Source organism: Emiliania huxleyi (assembly GCF_000372725.1).
Source record: "Emiliania huxleyi CCMP1516 unplaced genomic scaffold EMIHUscaffold_52, whole genome shotgun sequence".
NCBI classification, from domain to species: Eukaryota; Haptophyta; order Isochrysidales; family Noelaerhabdaceae; genus Emiliania; species Emiliania huxleyi.
The window spans coordinates 198,619-214,384 of NW_005198091.1; the positions used below are offsets into that span (position 1 = coordinate 198,619).

Below are 15,766 nucleotides of genomic sequence, written 5' to 3' on the forward strand. Positions count from 1 at the left end.
TTCCGGAAGTTTCCAGGGAACCAGAGGGTGTTTGGTGCTCCATTCCTGCTCCATTCTGGCAACTTGAGCACTTGAGCACTTGAATAGGGTCGATTCCGCATGGTACGGGACCCCTCGATCGTCTCGCCCTCCCTCACTGGCGTGTTCATGGGGGGGGTCATAACAAACACGGTCCAGGATCGAGGTGCACGCTGCTGAAGCAGTATCGTCCCCCCTCTCCCCGACGGCGATGGCGGTGTGACCGATCGAGCTACAAGAGGAGCTTGTTCAGCAGGATCCGGGTTGGACTGGCGCACTACCTCACTGGGCCTGAGACCGCCGTACGCTTCCGTCACCGTCTCGGATCGAACCACTCCGGGATGGGCAAGCCCATCGTTCTGAGAGTTGTGCCTTTCCTTCACCTGCAGGAGACAGCAGAGGGTGTGTGTGCGCCACCTTGCATCTGATTAGTTGTCAAAATTCCTGTTGTGCAAGAGGGTAGAGGGCTCGGATGGAGCGCGTGGCGGGAGAAGGCAGGGAATGGGCGCGGGGGAGGGAGGGGGGGCTCAGCCGTGCAAAAAGCATCAATTAATACTTTTAATGAAGAGATATTGCTCGGCCGTTCATGAAGTCCGTCTCGATCTGGAGGAGACGCTCGGGTCAACCCCGTGAGGACCAGATCACATTCACATTGTCGTAGCCGGAGAGGATGTTGACCTTTAGCTCTTGGAAGCCAACCTTCCGCTTTGGTTCCCCCCCCCCCCCCCCCAAAAAAACCATCCTCTGGCAACTCTCGAGTTTCCCTGAGTCTGAGAGCTGGTTTGGGGCGAAATCTGAGGCGAAACCGAGGAAACCGGCAAAATACCGGGGTATTTTCCAGGTCTACCCGGGGGTTTCAGGTATACCCGCAAAACGCCCCGGTATTGCCGATTTGGCTGATTTGGGGCCCAAACCAGCCGCAGACAGAGCCCGGGAATTGATGATTTCCACGGAGTTTCCCCAGGAAACTAGAGGGTGCTCTAGGGAAACTAGCAGGAAACACGGAAAGGAAACCAGGCAGGGTGCGAGAGGAAACTCTCGTAAAGCCCAAGGCGTGGTCTCTACTCGCCAGCCGCTGCTCATTGACATTGTTTTGGCCCGACAGAGAAGAAAGGGACTGGCGCAATTCTTTCCCCAGGGGGCCTCTCCCCCAGGCATGTGAAGTGTGAAGGGGGAGAGGACACTTACTTCACATCAGGATTGGAGCCCCTGCATGACCGTCCTGTGCTGCGTCTGTGGTGAGATATGTGGGGGACACTTTCTCCTCCCTATTCATGTCAGTCACTCGACTGCGTCGAGGGGGGGGACGTCTGAACCACACACAGCGAGCGTGTCCCGGTCCATATCCCGCCCGTGGTGTTTCTCTTCTTCTATCTATCTAACCTGTGTGTGTGACCATGTAGAGCAAGCCGAGGGCGGGCCCTTTCGGGCCCAGGCCGCCCTCTCGCCCGCACCTCTTGCGGGGCTTCACGGCGGCCAGTAACGGGGCGCCGCTTTTGAAACTTTTTACGGAGCACTTGGATATTACGGGTCAGACCTTTTACCAGGTACGCCGAGTGGAAGAGCTGAGTGCGCCGTGTGTCTCGCGCCTTGCGGCACCCCTCCCTCGCGCGCCGCGCCTCCGACTTTGAGTGGGGCGCAATTCTTCGCGGGGGGGCCAACAACCCTAAACGAACACGAAGTGGGTCATCCACGGAAGCACGGTCCAGGTATGCCAACAACGCGCGCCATGAGCAGCACGGCTCCGCATCCGATCCTCTCGAAAACCACGCTCGACCGGTCCATTCGCGTGCTTGGAAAGCACGCAACCGTCGACCCACTCTTCCGGCGATTGACTGCGGGCCTGCCCATCACGATTGGTGTGCTCGGCGCCAGCGTCGGGCAGAATGCCGGGTGCCTCAGCCAGCCGGGCAAACGATGCATGCATTTCAGCGGGGTGGGCGGCAGAGCGACGGGCTGGGCCGTGCGACTCCTCCAGCACATCAACGCCAGCTTCCCGCATCACGGCCACCGAATCGACAACGCTGCCAAGGACGCCACCCCCGTGAATAGCTTCAAGCACTGCCTCTTCTCGCACCTGAGCGCCGATGTGCATCTCGTCGTGGCGGAGTGGGGAAGCATGGGTAATTATAACCACAGGGCGCTGCCCGTCATTGAGGCGGCCGCCGATAGCGCGGGCCTCGAGCTATCGAATGCGTTGGCGCACGCCTTTCTCCTGTGACTGTAGGCGATCGCCAAGTCGCTGTTAGTGCTGCCCGCCCAGCCTGTGCTGCTGCACCTCACCGTGCATGAATGGTGTACACAGAAGCTCACGCCGCGCCGGTTCTACCAAGTCGGCGACGAGCTCAAGGGGGCGACTGTCAGCGGTTATGTGTACCCCGACACGCCCTGGGAGCGAGTCGATCTCGAGAGCACGCGTGTCTGCCATCACTATAGCCAGCCCTGCCTATCGCCCAAGCACGCACTCGAGCCGCACGTGCTCAACGGCGAGCCTGGCTTTGGCTTGCTCGATCTGACGGGTGAAGATTGCCTCCACCCGGCCAACGGTCGGCACGGTGTCGCCTACCTCTCTGCGATGCTCGCCCACTGGTTCGATCGCGCGCACGCCATGTGGCGGGTCACGCGGCACGTGAACCCGAGGCTAAATCGCCGTACGGTCTTGCCCGCACCCCTCCACGTGCAGAACCAGGCGCAAGCGCCTGTCGCGCGCTGCTACGCCTTCCAGAAGGTGACAGGGAAGGTGGAGAGCCAGTCGCAACGCGGCCTGCCCTGGTGCTCGCCGCAACAGACGGTGAGCAACGATGGGGTTGCGGCGCTCAGCTGCACGCCACTGCTCGACGACAGCCACGCCACTTGCGACATCGGTGGCAATCGAGCCTCCTCGCCACACCTCGGAGTCCGCTCCGCCGACGTGCCCGCGAACAGTCGGTACCGCGCCCTCATGGCCACACCCCAAATCGGCTGGTTCTGGTGCCCAGTGTCGCTCGGAGGGAGGAACAAGCCATCGGCGGGTGTTGTCGCACTGACGCCGGGGTCGGTGCTGGTGGCAAGCGTGGACGCGTACCTCCCACAGGCCGCGCCACAACGGCCTGGCATGGACGACGGCGCGCTTGCTCCGGCGGACGCGACGCTCTTCCTCGAGCACCTGGTGTCGTACGAAGGGATGGGGCGTGTGCGCGTGCGCTGCGGCAAGGGCTGCACTTGCACCTCAACGGTCATCGACGCGCACAGGATCGACAGCTTGCGCAACAGCTCGGTCTTTGTGACGACGCCAGTGCGTGTGAGCGCGCTCCCCTCACCCCGGTGCGAGCTGCGCCTCGTGCTGCTGAGCGAATCCTCCGGCGGCGGGCACAAGTTCAAGCTGCGCGGCATCACCGTCGTCGCGGCGGCGCCAGAGTCAGCTCGCGCGGACCAGCGCTCCGAACCGCAGCCCGCAGCACAGGCACGCTTACCTTACCGGCGTGATCGGCGTGGTACTTGAAGTAGGGGATGAGGCTGGCTTTGTGATTTCTTTCTGTTCACCTAAGGGTTTCTACACATGGCACACCGCGGCGCGTGGTGCTGGGGGACTCCAGAAGCCGCGTAAGGGGGGCGGCGGCGGCGGGCGGGGTGGGCAAGCGAGCCGAGACTCACGGGGGCGCGGGCCCACTCGCGCATAGTCCATGGAATGATAGGGGAACTCCCAGCTGCTCGCGAAATCTCCCCCTCAACCCCTTTTTAAATAACCCGAAGAAAAAGAAAGAAAGAAAGACAACCCGATGGCGGAAATTCTTTTTGTGTTAGTGCCAGTGCGCGCCAGTCCCGTGCCCAGTGTTGTGCCAGGGAGATTGCAAAATTCTTTTTGTGACGGCGGGTCACCAGAAGCTTCTCTGTGCTGTGCTCTGCTTCTGGCGCTTCGGTCTGTGTTTTGATGGTGCGGCCGACTTTGACGTTTTGTGCTCTGCTTCTGGCGCTTGCCTGCGCGGCGGGGGCGGGCGGCGCGTCCCCAAACTGTACTCGCCGACGACTCGTCGACGACGCGTCAGTTGCTGAGCGTGAATCGGCGCAGCATCTGAGGAGCTGGCGCCGGCTCACGTGGCGCTGGCTGACCGGCGGCGATGGTGGCGACGAGCGGCTCGGCGGTGATGGTGGCGACGAGCGGATCGGTGACGAGCGGCGGCGGCTGGGCTCTGCCTCGGACGACCCGTGCGGCGACCACAGCGGTCACCACATTCCGTTCACGTTCAACGATGTTGAGCAGTTTGCGCTCTTCTACATTGCGCTGTGGGCGTGCGGGAAGCTGGCCGAGGCGCTGTGGCTGCCTAGCCTGGCCGGCGAGCTCCTCTGCGGGATGGTGCTCGGCCCGCGCCTCTCCTCCTTCGTGCCGAAGCCCGACGCGGTCATGATGATCGGCCAGGTCGGCCTCGTCCTGGAGATGGTCTCGTGTGGCCTTGAGGCCGACGTGCTGTGAGGAGAACCTTCCCCGCACCTTCTCGGAACCTTTTCGGAATCCCTTAGGTCGACCTCGACATGCTCGTCGCGTACGGGCCGCGTGCGCTGTGCGCCGCCCTCCTCGGCTCTGCGCTGCCCTTTGCGATCGCCTTTGGCCTCGCCACCGCAGTCGGCCTCTCCGCCCCCGGCTGGGACCCTTCCCCCATCCTTCTCCGAGCCTTCCTGCAGGCCTCGCCACCGCAGTCGGCCTCTCGGCCGAAGCAGCGTACGTCGTCGCCATCGCGGCGATGCCAACCGCCGTCGGCGTGGCGACCAAGGTGATGAACATGGGGCATGTGCTCAACACGCCCCTCGGCCAGCTCGTCCTGCTCGCCGCAGAGCGTACAGGTGCGAAGGGCGCCTCTTCACACGTGCAGCTGTGAACAGGCCAGCTTGTCCTGCTCGCCACTGTTGTCGACGACATCATCGCCTTCATCAACCTCGGCGAGCTCAAGGCGCTCGCCGACCCCTGCGCCGCACCTCGGGGGCGTGTGAGCTGCTGATCTCATTCGACATCAATGAGAGTCAATGAGTCATTCCCGCAGGTGCTCGCCGCCCCGGTTTTGGGGGGGGGGAGCTATTTGGGGCGGGGGGGCTTTTTGGTGGGTCCTCCCCCCGCTGGCCAGCCCCTGGGGGGGTTGAGAGCAAGCCCCCCCCCCCCCCCCCCCTCATGCATGGATCAGGTGCTCTCGTCGGTCCTCCTGCTGGCGGGGGTCGGCTGGCTCGCGGTGGACGTTGTGCCGCGCCTCGTCGAGTCGAAGCTGCTGCCGCGCGTGCAGCAGCGCCACCACGACGTCGTCCTCACCTCGCTGCTCTGCGCGATGGCGGTCGGCCTGATGGCGGTCTGCCACCGGACGAAGACCTTCCCCCTCCTCGGTGCCCTCCTCGCGCCGGCCCCTCCTCTGAAAGTCTTCGGGGCCTTAAGTAATGGGCGCCTCGTGGTGAGTCAAAAGGCGCCTTCCTCGCCGGCCTCTCCTTTTGCAGCATCGCCCCAGTCCACCACGTGTGGGCGCACCAAGTCAAGCGCATCCAGTACTCGCTCCTCCGACTCTTCTACGGCGCCACCATCGCCTTCGAGGTGCCCGCCCCCGACGCACAGCAGCTGTGAGTAGCGTCTCAGCACAGCTGTGGCGTGAGCAGGTGCCCGTTGCCACGATGTGGACGGGCAGGATTATCGGCCGCGGCGCCCTCTTCTTCCTCGCCATCGCCGGCAAGCCGCCGCCACTGTCCCACTGTCCCACTGTCCCGAGAAGAGCCGGATGAGCCGAGACGCGCCGAGGGTATACAGGCAAGTTCGCCACCGGCTTCACGGTCAGCCACTACTCGGCGCACCACCGCTCGCACGACTTGCAAAACTTCCTCCGCGCCGGCTTCGCCATGGCCGTCTGGGGCGGGACCTCGAGACCTCGCGAGCAGGCCTCCTCTCCTCCGCCAGATTCACTTGGCGCCACTGGTTGGAGCAGGCGAGATCTCGCTGCTCGCTGGCTTCCAGGGCCTGGTCGACAACGCCATCGACGAGGACCACCGACTGATGAGAGTGACGAAGCAACGAGCGCTCTGTCGACTACTGTAGGTCGACAACGCCATCGACGAGGACCACCGACTGATGAGAGTGACGAAGCAACGAGCGCTCTGTTGACTACTGTAGGTCGACAACGTCATCGACGAGGACACCTTCGGATCGATCGTCTTCGCGGTCCTGCTCTCGGTCTTCGTCGGCCCGTGGGCGCTGCGCTGGCGCCTGTGGCACGACCGCAAGGCGGACCGGGCGCGGAACTGGGCCATCGAGAAGGAGCTCGCCGTGGAGGACGAGGAGGGAGGGGGCGACACGCGGTACCCGCACTTCGTCTACTACACGCTCGACATCTCGTGCGCGGCAAAGTTCGGCCTCCTGTCGAAGCTGGTCAACGTGGCCGTCGAACACGACCTCGAGGTGATCGACTTCCGCGTGCACGGTGCGCACGTCAAGGGCGGGCACGACGTCGTCTACGAGTTTTACCTCAAGGACGCCCTGCTCCTCGCGCACATCGACGACGCCTACCGCGAGCGGTCGGGCACGGCCATGAGCACCCCCACGCCGACCACGCTCGACGTGCTCGACACGGCGCGCGAGCGAGCGCACAGCTTCCTCGGGCTCGGACACAACGGCCGCCCGCCCCCATGCCCCCGGGCCCACTGCTCGAATGGCCCACTCACAAGAGCCGCCTGCTTCCTCGTGTGCATAGGCCGCCCCGCCTCCTTCCCCGAGCCGAGCCCCAACGGGCGGCACGTCGGCCCCGCAGCGGGCAAGGCGGGGCGCAGCAGCCGCTCCGCCTCTTTCCTCGGCCTCTGCCGCACCGACCGCCGCTGCGCTGCACGTGTGAGCGGCGCCTCTTCACACCTGCAGCTGTGAGCAGGCCACGCCGACCGGCCGGCGAGCTTCCTCGGGCACGGCGACTTGCTCAAATCGGAGGAGGGGCGGGAGGCAGACACGCCAGCTCCCCCCCCACCCCCCACCCCCGGCTCATCTCCAGCTCCTCTCGGCCCGGTCTCAGGCGGCCCTGATGCTGGACCGAGTACACAGCCGCGTCTCGCGCGCGAGGGCACACGCGGCGATTGGCCACCCGTCCCCCTCAGCCACGCAGCTGGCGCTGACTTCGGTGAACTTGGGGCCGGCGCACAGCGGCGAGGAGGAGGGCGAGGAGGAGGGCGGGGAGGAGGGCGGGGAGGAGGGCGGGGAGGAGGGCGGGGAGGAGGGCGGGGAGGAGGGCGGGGAGGAGGGAGGCTCTGGAGGAGGCTGTGGGGGCACCTCTCAGGGGTGCTCGGAGGAGGAGGGCAAGGCAGAAGGCGCGGCAGGAGGCGCGGCCGCAGCAGGACAGACCCGCGCCAGCCGCGACTGCGAGGGCTCGCGAGGCGTTGCTTCGGCTGGGTCGGCCGCTTCCGCCGCCGCTTCCGCGGCCGGCGTGGTGCGGAAATCGCTCGGAGCCCTGTGGGCGGCGCGGCACACCGTGGCAAGGGCTCCGGCGCCGGTGGCGAGCAAGCGCGTGTGGGAGGAGACGAATAGCCGAGAATCGCCGAGTTCTAGCCGAGGTTAGCCGCGGAAGCGTGGGAGGACGGGAGTAGCCCCAGGAGTAGCCTCTCGATGATGAGCCACACAGTGTTGGGCGCAGTGTTGGGCGCAGGCTCAAGCCCCGCATCTGCCCTCATGTCTGCCCTGCATGCTCCGACTCTTGAGCGCACCTCGCTCGACACCTCGCAGGACGGGAAGCCGCACGTGATCAGCGACGAGGAGATCGCGACGCGGATCAGCGACTTGCGCGCGGCGTTCCTCACTCAGCTCGGCCACGACCCGCGCGCATGCAGCGACGCCGCGGGGGGCGGGCCGGTGCTGCAGCGCTTCCTGCCGCCGCTCGACGAGGCCGAGACACTTCCGAGACACGTCGGAGACACGCCCGAGAGAGTCTTCCCAGATACACGTCCGGGACACGTGCGAGACTCTTCCGGGTCACGTCGGAGGCTCTCAGTCTCCCTCTAGGCCCACCCGGAGAATGACGACGAGATGGCGGAGCGGTTTGCAGAGCACGTGCTGCACCGCGTCCGCTTCGACCCGGCCGGGCAGCACGGCTACGTGTACAGGTCGAGAGAGTGGCGCGAGAGTGCCCGAGATCTGCCCTCTCCGTCGCACCTTCGCCGCCCCAGCGACACTTGCCATCGGGGCTGCTGCCCCGCTCTCCGGTCGCCAACGGCAGCACATTCACCTCCTATATGACCCCTTCCCCCCCCCTCCCCCCCCCCCCCCCCCGGCGCTTCACAGCGACTCCGTCCGCCGCGAGCCCTTCGCACCGGTGCGGCATGAGCACCTACCTCGCGAGATCAGCCGAGATCAGCCGAGATGACCCGAGATGACCCGAGACTAGGTGCGGCACGAGCATCTCCCTCCCGACGACGCGGAGGCGAAGGAGCACCTGGAGATGCAGTGATCTGAGTATGATTCATTGACAAGTTAATACTTATCAATAAAGGCGGAGGAGCACCTCGACCTCGAGCGGCGCTCGCCGTCGCTGCACGCGTCGCCGCCCTCCATTCTGCTCTCCGAGTCCCAGGGCAGCGGACTTGGCGAACCGACTCGTTCGCCCCAGCACCCGCCGCAGCAGTCTAGCTTTGTCGCCCGAGCTCGCCGAGCCAGCCGCGACATGTTCAACATCCTCCCGCCGCGGGCCTCTCGCGCCGGCGACTGGACGGCCGACGCATAGCGCGTGCCACACGGGAAGCGGAGACCGGACAGAGGTGCCCGGCAACCGCGCTTATAACGCGTCACAGCGAGACCTGTGCTGTGGTGTGCGGGCGGGGGCCGCGCGAGATCGACGGTCTAATATGCGGCAGGTAGAGGCCGCGGGGGAGGCGAGTCGGGAGGGCAGGGCAGGGCAGGGAAGGAGGGAGGGAGGATTAGGGGGGGGGGGGATTGGGCTGTTGTCGTTTTTTAGTTTTCTCCTGGGAACCCTGCTTGGGATAAGAATTCTTAAATACAAGCCTCTCTCACAGCACACTGGCACGACAAGGGCGCGGACTGGCGCGGACTGGCACACACCGGCTCACCACAAAAGAAGAATTGCGAGAGGCACGCCATTCGGGCCTTGCACGAGTTGCGAAACAGCGGCTTTGCCGATGGCACGGTGGTCGTCGTGTGTGCCTGAGAGTGTGCCTGAGAGTGATGAGAAGGCATCGCTGTGGTGCAAAGTGCCCAGCGCTGCAATGCTGAGCAATGAGCTGAGCAAGAGCGGCATGGGCCGCATCGACGAGGTCATTGCTCTCCTCCAAAGCGCCCGAACGGTTGGTGAGAGAGACAGAGCGGCACGCGTGCTGAAGATCGTGATCCTACGCGATGTGGAGCCGAAGTGTGGCCGCGGCCATCTGAAGCGCGGTCACGACCAGTACGAAACGCCACCACTCACCCCGCCAGTCGCAAAGCTTCGACGCGCTGCCGACTGCCTCTTGGACCTGAGCTGGGCACGCGAGTAGAGTGCCCTCTGGCCGAGTTCGAGGATGGGATAGATAGAGGTTGGAATAGAGTTATTTTGTAATCGAATTGAATCGTATGTCTTTCTTGACTCCTACGCACAGTCATACTTCAATCGGGGTCCGGGCAAGGCGGTTGAATGTGACTACCACGGCATATACGTCACAAACCATGCAGGTTACGACGTGTGAGCGCGAAGATCCACACTTTTTCCTACACGAGGTCCGATTCCGAAACCTTCCGGTTCAAGCCCACTACGCCCGCGTTCCTGGCTAAGCTCTCGATGCCAACAGTGATCGGCTTTGGTTTGTCAAGTTCGTCACCGAGCACAAGTCCATGTACCATGAAGGTCAAGAAGACTGGGGTGCGCATATGTCAGCTCTGTAATGTTTTGATGAGAGAGAGTGAGAAGATTGGATCGGTGGTTCCCTGGCGGACCCTCACAGCCTCCCTAGAGGGAGTGCAGTAGAGAGACCAGTGGCTAAACGATCTCTCTACACCGCTTCACGGACCTTGTACCTATACAGTTATGCGCTTTTTTTGAAAGCAAACGTTGGCGAACTTAATTCTTTTGAAATCGGGCGTGGCAGCGTGCGTGTGTCAGGCCGCAGGGTTTTTCAGGTTCAACGTTTTCACAGAAAAAATGTCACACCAGTCCCCCGCCGTGGATTGTTGTCGCGCGTCCGATTTACTTTTTCACACCCCCCCCCCCCCCGACGGACACAATCACAAAAAAGCCACAACACAAAAAAGAGGCGGCCGTACTTTTTTCCTCCTCGTAATACGACGGGACGCGACCCATCCGCAACCAGCGGGGACCGTCGTTAATCGATGCGCAAGACGTAACAACGAGCGCTGCCCTCGGGCGCGCCCGGCCGCGAAGCTGGTTACGTGGTACGGCTGGTAGCTGGTAGCTGGGGCTCCCCAATGCCAATCCCCAAAAGCCATATATGTTTCAGCACACTTGTTGCTCTCGGCGTCAGTATTCAAGTGTTAAGTACTCTGAATGAAGTGGAAAGCAGGATGGTATATGTGCAAAGCGATGGCCCGATGCTGTGCCATCTGCCAACGGCCCTCACGCCTCAGCACACCCTCTACAGCTGTAGGTGTGGCTCTGTAGGCCGCGGCGATGTTGAAGCGAGAGATCGAGGAGGCCCAACGCCTGTCCCTGCGTGGAATCCCCCCGTCCCCCGTCCCCGTCTCGGCTATCCTCACTTAGCGCTTTTGCTCCTGGCAGCGGGCGCGCCGCGCAGCAGCGCCCAGCGCGATGCGCACTCTGCTCCGGTGCGGCCGGGCAGATGGGTCGCGACGAGGCCAAACGCGTGGTCGCTCAGGCTGGGGCCGACCTGGCACAAGGGGAGGCACGGCCCTCGGCTCGGCGTGGCTCGGGCAGCGGGCGGGCAGGGGGCGGGCAGGGGGAGAGGCGAGGCTAGGGGGCTGGAGGAGGAGGGGCTGGAGGAGGGGCTTTGGAGGTGGGGCGAGGGGTGGCGCCCGCCCTCTGCAGGGGAGGCACGAGCCGCCGCAGCCGCGCGTCGCCGCCGGCAGGCCCCTCCCACGGCAGCGGGGACGGCACGGCCCGCACGTACTGCTCCGAGTCCGACTCGAAGCCGTCCTCGTCCTCCGCCTCGCCCGACACTGTGGAGGAGGCCCCGTCGCACAGCCGGCGAAGCTTGGCCGCCGGTCGGCCAAACGTCGGCTCCTCGCCGCCCGGAGGCGGAGGCCGCAGCCGCAGCTTCCGCCACGCCGGCTCGCTCCGCTTGGTGCCGCGGCGCCCCCCGTCGAACGTCTTCAGGTCCACCTGCGCGCGCATTTAATTACCACCTTTCATTTAATTCACCTGCGCGCGCAGCCGCGGGCTCGGCTCGGGGGGATGGGAAATGGTTGTCGCCGACTCCGCGAGGCGCACCCGGATCTCGCCGCCGGCCGCGATCTCCTCGGAGGCGATGAGCCACATCCGGTCCGGCAGGTCGTTCGCGCCTGGCTCGCTCGCTGGCCACCTTGCGGCGCGAGAGCCGAGCGGTCGGCAGGTGCGGGGGGCGCGGGCTGTGCGCGGCTCGCGAGGGGAAGGTGGCGCGCCGCTCTATCCGCGCGTTTGGCTGCGCCGAGACGCCGACGTACGCCGCGGGGAAGAGGGCCGAGCCGCGGAAGGGGCAATTCTCCCACAGGCCGTCGATGAAGGTCGGCTCGTTGGCACCTGCTCGTCGTGGCTGGGCGTCGCTCCTCATGGCTGCAAGATGACGCAGCGCCGTGCAAATGTGTTGTGTCGCGGAAGAGCTGCAAGCACCGTGGACGTGTCGTGGACATGTGTGTCGCGGAGATGTGCAACATGTGTCGCGGATGCGCGTCTTGGACGTGTCCCGCTGCCGCGCGCCCGCCGCCGGGATGACGAGCGCCCTCGCGGTGTTTCGCAAAAAGGACTGCACGGGCAGCCGCGGGCCGCCGTACTCGGCGATTAGCTGCCCCGGACGCAGCGGCGCGCGCGCAAAGAGGCCGAGCTCGTCGAAGGCGGGAGCGACCTATGCGAAAGCTCGGGGAAGGCTCCGCGGAGACGTCCCGGCAGCGGCAGCTCGGTCGAGAGGCGGCGGGGACGTAGGCGAAGGCGTTGGACGGTCCGTGCGCGGCGGCGGTGAGGAGCGCAGCTGTCTCGCGGCACGCCTAGCGGGGAGACACAGCAAAGCACATCGCCGAGATGCGGCCGAGATCGAGCCCGCGGGCGCGTGCTCGCCTCGCGGTGCAGCTCTGCCGGCGACAGCCGCTCGGGCTCTTGAGGCGGCTCGGGCGGCAAATCGGCCTGGCGAGGGGCACGCAAGGCGGAAGAATGTTGTTGCGAGGCGGGGAGGGAGGGAGAGAGCGGCGGCGGCGGCGGCCCGGGGGGGGGAGGGGGGGTTGGCCGGCGAGGACCGTGTCTCTCCGCGCGAGGCTCGTGTCTCTCTGCGCGAGGCACATGCACATGCACATGCACATGCACATGCACATGTCTCTCTGCGCGAGGCACTGGCCTGGTGGTCGCGGCCGAGCGGGACGGAGAACTGGAGACGGTTCTTGAGAAACGAGCGCGACGACGGCGTCGTTGGGCTGCGCAGCCCGCTGCCGTCGCCGCCCGGGCTGCCGAGCCGAGGGGGCGGGCTCACACACGACCCGAGCGGCGGTGGCGGCGCGGCCGCCTCCCCTTTGCCACGGCCGCCCGACCCGCCGCCGCCGCCGGCCGGACCTGATCACACACGCACCGCTGCTGTTACGCCGCTGTCTGGCACGCGTCGCTGTCTGGCAGCCGCACCGGCGCGCGAGCGCTCGAAGGCCGCGATGAGGCGCGCGTCGAGGATGTTGGATGCCGCCTCCCACGTGTCGTCGCCCGCGCCGAAGCCAGACCACCGGACGAGGTACTCTGTCGCGCCTAAGCAGACAGGTCGCCCGGCAGAGCTGCAGCCGCCCTCTCTCACAAGCACGCGCGCGCGCGCGGGGGGGGGGGGGGGGGGGGGGGGGGGGCCCCCCCTTTTTTCTCCTCCGGGGGGGGAAATCCTCCACCCCGTAGACAGGCCTTTCCCAACCCCCCCTGGGGGGCCTTGGCAAGCTTTCCCCCCCAAAAATTTGCCCCCTTTTCAACCATGCTGCCCCCCCCCCCCCTCCCGCCACTCTCGCCGCCGCCGCCGCTGCCTCCACCACCGCCCGCGGCACCCTTGCCGCTGCCAGCTTTCGACGACCGCGACGGCTGCCGCGCCAGCGACGGCTGCCGCGCCACTCCGCCGCCACCGCCGCCGCCGCCACCGCCGCCGCCGCCGCCGCCGCCGCCGCCTGACGGAGTGTAGCTGACCGGCGGACCGCGGTCGCGCTTGGCGGGGGTGGAGGAGGCTCCCTTGTCCTCCGGCCGCGTCGCCCGCGCCGCGGCGAGAGTGACCCACGTCTCACGAGGCCACGGCAGCACGTCCGCACCTAGTTACCGACGGTGCGAGGGAGGCTCGAGGAAGGAGGGTGGCTGCAGGAAGGCTGCAGGAAGGCTGCAGGAAGGTGCTCTCGCGAAGGAAGGCTCGAGGAGAGGCGTCTGGGCGAGGAGCCGAGGCGGGTGTGGCCGCGGGATCAGGCGCGCGCCACGGGTGGAGCCGGTCTGGCCGTCGAGCCGCGAGACGTAGCGCACGCGAAGCACGTTGCCCTGGTTGCCCTGCCCGGACGGTGTCTGCACGTCAGAGAGGCTGGACGGCATGCGTGGGTAGGGGGTGGTTGGCGCGCCTCAGTGGATTGGCGTTGCCGCAGCAGCTCTGCATGGAACCACTGCTTGACTCCTCCCACAGAGCCGAGCGCAAAGCAGGCAGAGTCGAGCGAGAGGCCCTTTGGCAGGCTCGGCAGCGGTGCTGCGTCGATTTGGGCGTTCTCTCCGTTCTGCTTTGCCTCCCCGCCCGCCTGCCGTCGGTGAGCCAGTGTCAGAGAGAGTGCTGGTGGTTGTGGGTGGGGTGGGTTCGTGAGTGTAATTCGCCTGGCCGCTGCAATGGAGCTTGTGCGTCGCGCGGGCGCCCGCTGATTTCAGGATGCGGCCGCACACGCCGCACTGCAGGCTGGAGTCCGCCTTGTTGGGCGTGCCTCTGCCGGAGTTGGACTCGGAGTACGAAGCGTCAGTGCTCACCGCCCCGGTTTCAGTGCTCACCGCCCCGGTTTGCCCGGTGGCTGACTCTGCCGACATACGCAGCGGTCGCCCAATGTCTGCACGTGACGGTCGCAAGGTCGGGCACCAAGCCTATCACAAAGCAAGGGGCGAGGGGACACCGGTTGCTCGGGGCTCACGAGTCTCGCTCGCATCCCACAAAAGAATTCTCGCCCGGTCTCACAAAAGAATTTTAGAACAAAACTCCCTCGCACAACACTGGGCACGGGACTGGCGCGCACTGGCACTAACACAGGTACACCACAAAAGAATTGCGACTGAATGCGCTTCCTTGCTTTGGCTCGTCTGTTTTCTTCTTTCTTTCTGCTCCCCGGTCCTGGGCGTGAGGTTGATGACCGCACTCCAAGTGCTCCAAGCGGCGGTGTGCCGTCCTCCCATCCCTCCCTTGGGTTTATTTATTGAGGCAAGCAGTCGACGAGAAACGATTGACGCGCGCGCGCCAGCTCCATCCATGTGACGTCATATGTACCGCTCCAGGCGGTGTCCGGTGATGCGCAAGGCCCACCAGCATTGGTGGCATTAGAATCGCTCCACATGAGCCATTCCGCGCACAGCGGTCCGCAGTGTCCACAGCAGTGGACTCGGACAGTGCTCCGCGGCGCACGGCCACGGGGTGTGAATAAGGGCGGCCCCCGCGCTGAGGGAGGGTGTAGAGGATGTAGAGTGTAGAGCGCTGTAGAGCTGTAGAGATGTCGCCGGCGTGCGTCCCGGAGCGGTGCCGGACGGGCGGTCCGTGGGAGGAAAACGAGGGACAGCGCCGACGGCGCTCTGATTCGATTTTTAACTTCAAACAAAGCCCACCGCACGCGCCGCGACGCGGCGCGTGCGGTAGGCACTCGGGATTTTGTCAGATCGGCGTGTTCACGCCGGGATCGTGTCCCTCACAACCTGGGCAACCATTCAGGGCGACGAGTAATGGGGTGTCTCCGAGCTTACTGGAGCTCTGATGGACGGCCCTGACTATCCCTGACACACAGAGAGTCACTCTGTCTCTGACGCCACACAACACCCTGTAACTGCGTCATGACCAGCATGCCATGCGTCGCCGGTGCCGCATTCGTCGTTTCGTCGCAGTGCTTCTTTAGCAGGCGGTGGACTGTCGGCTGCGAGGACGGTCGCATTTGCGCGAGGCGAGGCGCTCCACCCCGGTCTCCTTTGGGCTGCGAGGCGAGCCACCACACCTCCGTTCCGTCGCCCACCTCGCCGGTGTCTTCTGTCAGCGAGACAGCGACCACGCGCGCTCCCAAAGGGTCGGCGGCCGCGAGTCGGGCAGCACCAGCCGAGCCTCCCCCGCCGACAGCATTCCCGCCAGCTCAGCGCGCTCAAACTTGACGGTGCCGCTCACAAGTAGCAGGTCAGAAGGAGCGGCCAGCCCAGACTGGAGCTTGGCTGCCGCCTCGCCTCCAGAAAGTCGAAAGACGCCGGAACCACCGACCGCCACTCCGCCCAAGTCTCGCCGGTGCGAGAGCCACAGCTGTCCGCCGAACTTGCCGCTGAGCTCGCTGCTACCGCAAAAAGGAAGGCGCCTGCGCGGACGGCCAAGCAGTCGAAACTCCACCGCGTTTGCCGTCGGCCGGTTGAGGACGCACGCACTCAGTGGGCCGCGCCCCTCGGACACCACGAGCATC

General features: G+C 65.5%; 3 protein-coding genes across 3 annotated transcripts; 2 read left to right on the forward strand and 1 right to left on the reverse strand.

Annotated features, from left to right (window-relative positions):
* Nucleotides 1-1,747: 1,747 nt before the first annotated feature.
* Nucleotides 1,748-3,499, forward strand: EMIHUDRAFT_103660 (hypothetical protein; the record flags this gene model as incomplete). The annotated part of the gene is made up of 2 exons (XM_005766174.1): nt 1,748-2,107; nt 2,246-3,499. The coding sequence occupies 2 exons, from the start codon at nt 1,748-1,750 to the stop codon at nt 3,497-3,499; spliced, it is 1,614 nt and encodes a 537-aa protein (XP_005766231.1).
* Nucleotides 3,500-3,776: 277 nt separating this feature from the next.
* On the forward strand, nt 3,777-8,720 carry EMIHUDRAFT_212309 (hypothetical protein; the record flags this gene model as incomplete). Its single annotated transcript, XM_005766175.1, has 17 exons — nt 3,777-3,806; nt 3,880-3,931; nt 4,044-4,092; nt 4,219-4,435; nt 4,516-4,549; nt 4,678-4,836; nt 4,876-4,979; nt 5,172-5,364; nt 5,442-5,566; nt 5,629-5,714; nt 5,905-6,025; nt 6,137-6,757; nt 7,023-7,127; nt 7,284-7,496; nt 7,727-7,852; nt 8,003-8,095; nt 8,490-8,720. 17 exons carry the CDS (start codon nt 3,777-3,779, stop codon nt 8,718-8,720), a joined length of 2,559 nt encoding a protein of 852 aa, XP_005766232.1.
* A 1,975-nt stretch (nt 8,721-10,695) lies between these two features.
* On the reverse strand, nt 10,696-14,156 carry EMIHUDRAFT_212311 (hypothetical protein; the record flags this gene model as incomplete). The annotated part of the gene is made up of 12 exons (XM_005766176.1): nt 10,696-10,830; nt 10,998-11,282; nt 11,391-11,481; nt 11,603-11,678; nt 11,811-12,000; nt 12,074-12,139; nt 12,386-12,483; nt 12,762-12,878; nt 13,304-13,414; nt 13,574-13,640; nt 13,769-13,879; nt 14,019-14,156. 12 exons carry the CDS (start codon nt 14,154-14,156, stop codon nt 10,696-10,698), a joined length of 1,485 nt encoding a protein of 494 aa, XP_005766233.1.
* Between the last annotated feature and the right edge of the window lie 1,610 nt (nt 14,157-15,766).